Consider the following 10943-nt stretch of genomic DNA (forward strand, 5'->3'; position numbering starts at 1 on the left):
ATAAGCAACTAACCCTCTGAAATGCATGGTATGCCCTATTAACATGTTATGAAATAAAGATGGAAATCTAAAAGCAAAAGAAACCTAAAATGTTTAAGGAAAAAGTCACTTGTCTGTATTTCTGTGTGACATTTAGGCTTTTTAGGGGTTTGTGGTTCTTTTTTTTTTTTAAAAAAAAAAAAAAAAGATTGAATTTTAACACTATGACCCTTATGTAGCTGGGCCAGATTTCAGGCTAAAGACTAATGTAGTCTAGCTACTTATGAAATAATTATAAAAGAATCTCTACCCCTCTAAATCAGGAGCCCTGACACTCATCAGAAATCAGAATAATCCCCTCCATTAAGTTCCTGAACAAGCTGCCCATTGAACCCTAGCAGTACAAAGTCTTAATATTTGATACTCCTAAATAGCAGGAAAATCACCACCATTTCAGTACAGGTTATTTCTAGGCTTCAAGCAAAACCCCTGCTCCTATTTTGAAAATTCACTAAGAGATTGAAAAGGAACATTAATTTCTTCTCCACAAAATACTAACAAAGCACACCCCTTTGGAGGATAGTTAATAGATTTTTTCTTTTTTTTTTTTTAGCAAATATTACGCAATCCATCCCAAGTCAAAACTTCTGGGATAGCATTTAATGATAACCTTCTGACCATTTGTATTGCAATTCACCAGGGGGAGAGGAAACAAATATTCCCTACATCATTTTTTTTATATTCAACAGTATCTGTCTGACACTGGGAAGGTTAGCTAGCTACAACACTCAGCCACTCTGAGCATATTATGTATTAATAATTTTATTATATATTAAAGTGGGAGGCAAAAGTAAACATTACCATTGCACAATGCAGCACAATTTTGCAGGTTAGCAACACTTTCTGATGCAAGAGTTTGGGGGTTTTGTTTTGTTAAAGTAGAGATTGCATTTAGAAGCAGCACAGCAACTGCAGGTTAGATTGTACATTTTCTACTTTCCTTGCCAACCACATTAGGAAAAAAAAACCTTGTCACTGTGGTAAAAACAGACCACCAAAGCCCTTCCAAGAGAATACCCCCATCTTATCTCAAATGCTTGCTTTACAAGTTCTGACATCAGCGAAAATAATCAGATCTGGAAAAAAGGCTATTTGCTATTAATACTAATTTAATGGTTTGCTGTTACACAGTGCTATAGCCCCTCTATCTGGTAACAGCCAGCAATCAAGGCACAGTTCCTACTGAACTAGAATCTTGAACTTTAACAGTAATAATGCTGTGAAATGAACAATGTGAGGATAATTTCATAATTTCTATTTCAGAAAATAACTAAATTTTAAAACACAACTTGCCATCTCTAACATTTTAGAAAATATTTTCTATCTATAAGCTTTAGGAAAAAGTGTTGACATACATTCAGCTGAGGAATACAGAGAAAACCTGTACAAAACTGGAAGTAATATTTTCTGGAACAATTAAAAAAAAAAATCAGGTAAGGAAATAATTTAAAAGTGATGTGCAAAATAATTCATGACCCACAGGACCAGTGGCAGTCTATAGCTAAGCAACTACCGTCCCCCAGAACAGAAAGATTTTACCACATAACTTAATTTGGGCAAAGAATAGATATAACAATGGTGTATTTTTCAAGACAGTGTTAAACACACACACACAAAAAAAGAAAATGCAATACTGGAATCTCAGTTCTAGTAAGTACATTTAAATAATACTGGCAACTTTTAAAAAGCACTTTAAAGCTGATGTACACTTATTTACTCAGGCACATTTTGTAAGCATTCGTACTGCCACCTAAAACACAGTAACAGATTTAATCACACAGATGTTCACAAAAATTGACCCTGATTCTGCAGACACATAACTCTAAAAAGAGAAAAGGCATCACTGGCACACCCTAAATTGGGCCTATAAGTTTGCAAAAGTTGTCCATAAAGCAATCTCATTATAAAAACCAAAGACTCTAAACTACTTAATTCAGCATAACTTCTTTATGGAATACTATCTAGATGTTTTTTCCTCAATTCTTTGCTAAGAAAGTTATGCCTCAGTGCAAAATGCCTCAGTGAAAGGTCTTTTCATACAGATTAAAATAGGAATTCATTTTCTACAAAGAGCAACCAATACGCTACCAATATATATACATTACTAACGTGCATCTTCCCTGTAAAATGCAAATGAGCAGGGATGGGACAGAACTGTAGGTCCCTTAGAATTGCCAAGAGATTAATTCAAATCTTAAAAAGAAAAGCCATAAAAGCAAAAAGTAACAAGTAACAAACAGAAAGAAGATGTTAAAGCAAAAAGAAGAGACTTTGCAAGTTACTGGGCCTATTTTACAGTGACTAAAGCAGGAATTTCTTCTGGTATTTCAGCCCAAAGATTTTCATTCTTTCACCCAATTATGTTTTTATTGGACTCTTCCTTCTACCTGAGCTTTTCCCAAAGGTTTAGTTCCTGCAGAAATACAAAACTCAAACTACTCCAAGGAAAAATACATAAATAAATCTGTTGCTAAACATGATATGAAGTGAATTGTCTTTGAATAGTATCAGGAGTAGCAGGTTGGAAAAAGGACAGAATCCTCCTCTTTACATGCTACACAACTTTAGAAATGCAAAATATTGCCCTTGGAGGACAGAAATGATGGAATACTGGAAGAATTTTCTACTGTTTACTTATTTTGTCTACAGTTTTAAATACTACAAGAGCATTATTGAGTATGGTGATCAAGTTTCAGAAACAAACATTTGAATAGTTAGCAATAAGCATTTAGCAAATGTATTTTTCCCTACTACTATCACCAAATTTCACCAGGAAGACTCCACCCCATCAGGTATTTCTTCTGTGAAAATGACACTAAAATTTATAAATGCAGTTGCTATTTTAATTTTCCTTGTGGCTGCTTTGTTCATTTTTCTCCTCTTGAATGCATTTTACCAAGGGTACTCAGAAACCTGCATGACAAAAAGTAAAAACCTACTCAAAGAGCACTTGTCCACCTAGACACATTCACTTCTTCTGTGTGTTACTTAGAAGCAATTTGAATGCTCATCCTCTCCCTTGTCCTGGTCAAAAGTGCCCTCACTTGGCAAGCCTGTCTGCTCAGCCCTCACAGTGAGTTACTTTTTTTCACTGAAGACGTACTTTACTCAACGGAGTGACTTGAGATTAGTTATGAAGGGGAAGGTAGAAATATGGAAGCAGGTTTAAGAGCTGTCAGCCTTCAAAATTTAGATCTGAGCAATGAGAAAACATAGCACCAGTTCTGATCTGGAGCACAGCACCTCATCAAATGACACTTCTAACCCTCACCATATTGATCCAAGAACCAAGACTCTCAGAGTAAGAAATTATCTCCATTACACAAAGTATCTTGGTGATTTTTCTGAGTTACGTCTACTCCTGTAATGAAAAAAAAAAAAAAAAAAAAAAAAAAAAAAAAGTACCTAAGCTTAAACATAGCAGTGACAATGACTCCCCTGCACACAGCAGAACTTGAAACAGGCTTCCAGATTTAAATAAAAAAAAAAAAAAAAAGGCACTTTAACTTGGCATTCAGTCTAGTTTGCTGCTATTAAACCTCCAGGTTTCTTTTCTGGACTACACTGCAAGGACAAGCACTGCAACCAAAGTAGCTGTCTTGATTAGCAAACACTGATCCTGAGATTACTACAGTCTTTGAGGTCCTGATCCTCTTCAAAAACAAGTACTGTGCACAAATGCACAAACACCTGCCTGCATCTTGTGTGTGCACAAACACACATGCTGTTAAGACTGGAGTATTGCAAACTTGTTCGAACCACAGAGAATCTCAAAAACAAAATCACCAGGCTCAGAAACATACAAAAGTCTCCACAAATACATTTATTTGCAGCCAGGTGGTCCTACACAATTTTACTAGGCACTTTTCCTTGTGCTTCCAAGCAAGTCACGGAGAATTCAGCAAAAGCCAAATGGTAGTATGTTTTAGCTACTTCCTGAAAGTTACATGAGCTATCAAATTTAAAGATAAAGTCAAAGCCAAATCCATATCTATCACATATTTACTGGGCTTTGCAGGAGATTTCAAAGCATTGAGTCAGATGATAAATGTACTGCAACACTAGACACAATGCTGTAGATAGAGACAGGTCTTTTGCTTTAATTTTTAATTTCCATTTTCTGTAGGTTTAGACAGACCACTGACATCACTTTAGCATAATACTCTGCAATGAATCAATACTTTAATTTAATAATGGTATTCTGTTGTCAACATATATCACATAACATTGTACAGATGCTAAAAAAAAAATAAGATAAATAAAATGCAAGACTTGGCTTTTACTGGTGATCACAGGTTAAACTGACGTCACGAGAATCCTTATAACCTCCAAAAGAGTTTTCTTCTGGGTTAAAAGGCAGCATGGAATCATTTCAGCAACATTCCTTCCTCTCATCATACCAGTGCTGTGAAAGCTCTCCTAGGTCATGGATTCCAATAAACACTTAAGTAAGCGGAACAGAAAGGAAAGATATCCAAATAGAATCAATGTATGTATCTGTGACTGAGCCTCACTTAAACATTCCACTTCCTTACGAACTCAGTGATAACTGTGTTAGTCCCTAACTATAAAGAGGATTATATACGAGAAATGGTATTAAGTCCAGTGTCATCCAACTTAATTGAAAAAGACGAAGCAAAATACAGCTGTAACATATGAAAAAAAAAAAAATAAAATTACAATAACTACAATAACAATACAATAAAATAAAATTACAATAACTTCCACTTCAGTGGTGTGACTACAATTATGTATTTCTTTTATCTTGACAGTAGCCTTCAAGTATTTAAGATGGGAAACACAAACCTAATCATGTCTGTGGTACATTGACTCATGATATGTGAATAGAAAGTAAGTGGGAATGAGGAAAAAGCAAATGCTTTTAGAACTCCCAGTTGTTCACTTCAGCATGTTTTTTTCCTAATTCAACAGCTTTTGTTCTATTACAGATTGATAAATAACTGACATTAATCTTAGTCGATGCTAAAGGCATGTGCTTTACAGTCATACATGCTCCCCTTGATTTCAATGACAGCTCATGATCATAATGTGAAGTGTTCACAGATACATGTCATTTGTTGGCAGAATGTTTTAGAGCTCTAGGAAGAGTAGGTCTGGTTTTACTACGGTTTGGCACCTCCCACAACACCCTCCAGTTGGTGAAAACCCCGCAGTTCCATCTAAGTGTCATCCTTAATGTGAAAAAGATATTTGAGTCAGTGCAAAATAAAACAAACAGCTTTTACCAAAATGTCAGTGTTGGTAACAGTTCATCTGCCAGAAGCTTGTTACTTAAACCTATGCCATGCATATCAAACAGACAGAGGCATGACTAGGATAAACGACTGGACCAGAAAACCTTTAGCAGGAAATCAAAGAATACTCGGGCTGCAATCTGGAGTCATAAAAAAAGGTCAAAACTGGACTTTACAAGATACACTGATTAAGAGTTCTGCAACATGTCTTTCCTTGGTTACCATGCATTAGTCAAGCCTCACCTGCCTGACCTCAGTTCTCTGCATTAGCCTTTGGTCATATGAACACAAGAGAAACCACAGGGCTATTTCATAGCTGAATTCACACAGGAATTCTTATAAGTACAGTATCTCAATTTAAAGATAATATTACTGAAGAACCCAGAACACCATGAAAAATGCATATTGGGAAAATCAGGGCATGACTCTTTAGAAATTAAGCCAATGGCTTGATAAAAATAAAACCTCACTGGTGTGTTCCAGTCAGTTGGTTGATTTTTCTTATCTACAGGCTGGACTATCTTTTTAAATCAATGACTGAATTTTACGTTGAGCACTGGATAAAGAGGCTCGTGCTGAAAAGCCATAGTCCACGCATGATCATGACAAACACAGGCAGGCACAAAACACAGAGAGAGATCTGATGAGTAACTGGCATTTGCTTAGTCAGAACCTGAAGGATCTTCATCAAGAACTTTCAAAACAGCTAACAGATAGCTTGACTTTGAGTGAAACACAACCAAGAATTATTGTCATTATGTACACCCACAAAAAAAGAGAGATTTCACAACATCTCCTCAGATGAATGCACACACAGAGAAAAGGTTTTACCAACATTTGCTTCAGGTGGGCAATCATCCGGCTTTATAGAAAAATAGGTCCTGATTTGCCTTCCATTTTCCTAAGTCATATTTTGAGCCCATTCTAACGTGTTAAAACAATTAAACAAACTACAACATGAACCAGTATACATAACAACAGCTGCTTCTTTTCCCAAAAGCTGTGAAATTCTAAATAACCTATGACTCCTGCCCACGTATGTGCCTTGCCAAGCCAGAGGATCACACAAGGGTGTCCTCTGTTTTGAAAGCTGGGTGTAAGATTTGTCATGTCAGATTTGTATTCACATAGTACAATGGAATCCATGACTTTCATTTTAATAGCAGCTGGAGCAGTGGGCACAGAAGGAACATGCAGCTCAACCTGGGAAATGAGGATGAATTTGGTTTAAAAAAAATCCTTCTTCCTAAGAACTGCTAGTGGCTGATGCAGATATTTGTTTTGGGGTCACACCATGTCAGCATCTTATGGCAGAAAGATTGCATTTCTTCTCCCTCTCCTCTTCAGCAGATACTGCAGCGTCAGAGAATTTTACATATATCCTCAGAGATGCTTATATGTATCAGAAAAGTACAGCTGTAGGCTTTAAAAAAAATATTCCACATGCCCTACAAATTCAAATCCTTTTTTTATGTAATCTATTTAATCTTCCATTAATGATAATCTCTGCTATCAATGTGCCCAAACAGGGTCAATTTCTGCTGGATTTGCACTTCTTGCATTTCATCCTATAACTGAGCTGTATTTAATGAGGGGAAACACCCTGCTGTAAAAGGTATTAGCAGTCTCTCTAACACAAATAATAGTTACAAGACTCTGCAACTACAGGAACATTCCAAGATTCTGGGTTTTCTTCTTCCTTTGTATGTCTTGCATGGAGGAGAGTCCTGCCAGATGAACAGTATTTATTAATCAGGATATTCTTGCCTCCTGTGTCTTGCAAGGAGACAGCACAAAGGGGTGGAAATTGCTGTGGATTTCTCACACACCCCCAAAAAGACAACCATGACATTGGGAGAAAAGGACAGATTGCAAGGGAGCATTTATACCCCAAGAGATCCTACCTGACAAGGCCAGGCAGTATTTCAGACTCACACAGTCTGAAAGACCACATAACATGTCTGGTTCACACAAGGCTTGAAAACAGAGACACTGGCTGAGAATCAGACTTCCTTTGCTTGTTTGTCTTTTAAGTGCCGTATACAGCTCCCTACACCCAAGTGAAATGGGTAGGGTCCAACTCCACATAAAATTCTCCTTCTGGTATCATCTGACTTCCTTGAGTTGTACCCACAGAGCAAACAGGCTCAGACACACCTGTAAGGGAAGGTTCTCTCTCAATTACTGCAGCAGACACTGGGGAAGGGAGTTACTGCCTTGTTTGCTCTTCTGATTTAGTGATAGTTTTATTCGTAATCATTCCCAGCCATCCACCACCTGCACATCCACCCACACGTCCAATTTGCTGTTCTCCCGATTTTGTCAATTCACAAGATCAGTTCGCCCTGCATATATTCCCAGCCTCAGGGCTCATCAGCAAATAGATTTAATGGACAAAATAAAGTTCAAATGATGCGCTAACAAAATCCTTGAGCTGAATAGCCATACATTAGCAAGCAAAAGGGAAGCCCTGGGCTGTAAAAGCAATTCAGGTGCTAGCATTCAACTGAATTGACGTTCGTACCAGAAGTAACCAAGAGTTAATGGATGACACATGGCTCGTCGTTTCCTCTACCGCATCCAAGAAAATGCAGAAGATGACTATAATACGATATAATTGAGCATTTCACTAAACAGCATCACACATAAGTTCTTTTCGCACGGATTGCATTTGTCCTATATAACCTTTACGAGATGGTGAAAGTTGATGTACCCAAACCAAACGAGTTTCAGATTCAGCCTGAATCTTAGGTTTGTGCCTCGGAGGGTGGGAAGACCCAGCCACCGAGCATCAATCGGTGAACTAGCCCCATACCCTGCTAAAAAAAAAAAAAAAAAAAAAAAAAACAAAAAACCAACCAGTCAGTTACGGCAAGACGGTGCGGTGTCTACACACAGGAGCCGCAAGAGCGTTTGACTGCGTCTGCATATTGTGGGGTGCCATGGGCTCCTTCCCGGTAGAGCTGGCAGCGGCTCTTTCAGGAGCCAAGCGCTGGGACAGAGGGAGCATCCTTCCAGAGCCTGCTCTCAAATCTCTTTCGAGGGAGTTGACTGTGTGGAAAGTCAAACTCCCTCACCGGCACAGAGGCACGGGCACAGCACCTCCCTGGGACCGCTCTCCCCACCGCCCCTTCTGGAGCAGCCGGCCCGGTGGATCATCAATTGTTTCCCTCGCTGAGACAGCTCCCAGCATCTCTTAAATACCCTCCGCAGACCAGCCTTGAAGACGAGAGTGGGGTCTGCACCTTTCCTAAAAAACACAGTGAAATCAGCCCTCTCAAATGGCTGCTCCTGCCTCACCATCCATCACATCACATCAGCGAGGAACTTGTCGGTGGGGAAGGGGGCGCAAGTGGGGGAGGGAGAAAAGAACCGTCAACTTCGGAGCAATTCGGCCTCCCAGAGGGCGGGAGCCCCGCGTCTCCCGGAGACGCGCTGGCAACAACCTCCCGCCGAGGCTGAGCAAGCACCGGGTTTTGACGGGGACTCGCAAGCGGGTGGGGCGGGCGCCCCGAGGGCGCGGGGCGGCGGGCTGTACTTACGGATTTTTGGGGTCGTGCTGGCCTCCGGCGTGGTGGTAGTTGACTCCTGAAAGGGAGACAAGGTCCAGGACGGCGCCGAGTCGTGGACATAGATCTTGTAGGAGGAGGTAGCGTGTGCCGCAGTGGGCCATGCGGGCAGCGGCGGGGTGCTGGGGGCGGCGGGCGGCGGCCGCGCGCCGCGGCCGGCTGTGCCGGGGGAACCGCTGGCGGGCGGCGCCGTGTGGGGCCCGGCGGGGTGCCGCGCCGCGGTGGGCCGCGGACCGCCCCGAGCTGGTCCGCGGGTGCCGGGAGGTCGCGGGGGGGCCCGGCTCATCGTGGTGAGGCGGGGGCTGACGCGGCTGGGCGGCCGCGGCGTGGCGGCGGCGGTGGTCTCCGCGCCGCGGGGCGGGGTGGTGGGCTTGGAGAGGAAGAAGGGGTCCTGCCCCACGCCCTTGGCGTCCATCAGCTCGGTGGGGACGTACTCCTTGACGGAGCCCACCACGATCCACTTGAGCAGCATGAGGCTGAGCCCCAGGCCGATGAAGCCGATGAAGAGAGGCACCACGCACAGCCACGTCTGCTGCCGGTTCCAGACGATGCAGTCGCTGCAGCGCAGCTCCCGCGGCGGACCCCCGGCCCCATCCCCGCCCGGGCCCCCCGCCGCCGCCGCCTCTGCCGCTCCGGGCGCCGCGGCGCCGGCAGCCCCCTCGCTCATTCTAGGGGCCGTCCGCAGCGCCGCCGCGGCCCCGGGGCATCAGCGCGCCGCGGCTGCCGGCGGCATGCGGCGGAGGGGGGCGGAGGGGAGGGCGGCGCGGGCGGCGGGAGCGCCCCGCTCAGTCACGCCGCCAGCACGGCATGCTCCGCGCAGCCTCCCGCGGCCGCGGAGTCACCGGTACGGCCGCGCCATCCGCCGGGTGCCCTCCTCTTGCGCTGCTCGCTTCAGCCTCTTCGTTCGCAGGGGTTTTCTTTCCTCTCTTAGCTTTTTGTTTTCTTTTTTTGTTTTGGTTTTTTTTTTTTTTTTTTCCAGGTGATAAGTCGCAAGAATCAGCCTCCTGGGGGTTTTATTTTTTTTTTTTTTATCCCAACAGTTTGGCTCCGGCGGCGGGCAGGCACATTCCTTCACATTCACGCTCCTTCTCGTCTCTGTTCTTTTTTCTCTCCCCTTGGGGCTGGGAGATCTTTTCTTTCCGTCTTTCCTTGCTTCCTTCCTCGCTTCCCTCCGTTCCCTCACCCGCCCGCTCGCCTCGTACCTATGCCCGGCCGCGGCGCAGCAGCATCCCTCGGCTGCTCCGCAGGGAGGCGGCGGCGCTGCGTAGCGCGCTCGCTACTCCGCGACCCCGCGGCCGGCGCTGGGCCAGGGAGGCCGATCCGCGGGCGGAGCCCGGGGCAGGAGGTACGGCTCAGCGCAGCTCCTCAGCGCCAGCACTATGTCCGGCCCGGCGTCGAAACTCCGGCGAGGATTCCCGGAAAAAAAAAAAAAAAATATATATATATATATAAAGATAATAAAAATCCACAAACACGATAATAATTAATAATAATAATAATAATAAAGAAGATGAAACCCTAGAGAGGGGGCGACAATGACCCAGTCGGCAAAAAATACGGATCCGGCAAATAGACACGCAGAAGGCAGCTCCTGCCAAGCTTGCAGCTTCTGATCAATTGTGTATTCCTATCGCAGCGCAGGGGAGGCAGGCTAGCGCGCAGAAAGTAAGGCACCTCCCACCAAAGCGTAATGGTGGTTTCTTAATGCGCACAAGATAAATAAATGATCCAGTCAAAACCCACGGGAGGGTGTATGCTACGGCAGGTGGAGCCTAGGAAAGGAGAGAAAAGGAGAGAAGAGAAAAAAACAAAGGGCGGGGGGCGCCTGGCCCCATCCTGTGGCCGCAGTGCCATGGGCTGCCGCTCAGCGCCAGACACACGGGAGGGGGGGGAGAGGCGGGCGGCGAAGGGTGTGCAGGTGCGTGGGGGGAGGTGGATACCCCTTACGAGAGGATTCTCGGTCAAAGACGAGGGCTCAGGGCGAAAAGAGATTTTTCGTCTCTGGCGCTATCGGATAACTAAGCAGCATTTTGTCCTTGTTTTTGAAAGGGATTCCCTAAAGGAAAAACGAAAACCAGCA

General features: G+C 43.8%; 1 protein-coding gene across 2 annotated transcripts in view; it reads right to left on the bottom strand.

The window, feature by feature from the left end:
* Positions 1–10423, bottom strand: part of NRG3 (neuregulin 3) — a gene marked incomplete at its 3' end in the record, with an annotated part of 444882 nt that extends 434459 nt beyond the window's left edge. For both annotated transcript variants that reach the window (XM_080620575.1, XM_080620574.1), the window contains exon 1: positions 8837–10423. In XM_080620575.1, the coding sequence (XP_080476701.1) occupies positions 8837–9530 (694 nt within the window). In that variant the 5' untranslated portion in view covers positions 9531–10423. The remainder of the gene's footprint in view (positions 1–8836) is intronic.
* Positions 10424–10943: the final 520 nt, after the last annotated feature.

The sequence above is a fragment of the Psittacula echo genome (assembly GCF_963264785.1).
Source record: "Psittacula echo genome assembly, chromosome: 6".
Lineage (NCBI taxonomy): Eukaryota > Metazoa > Chordata > Aves > Psittaciformes > Psittacidae > Psittacula > Psittacula echo.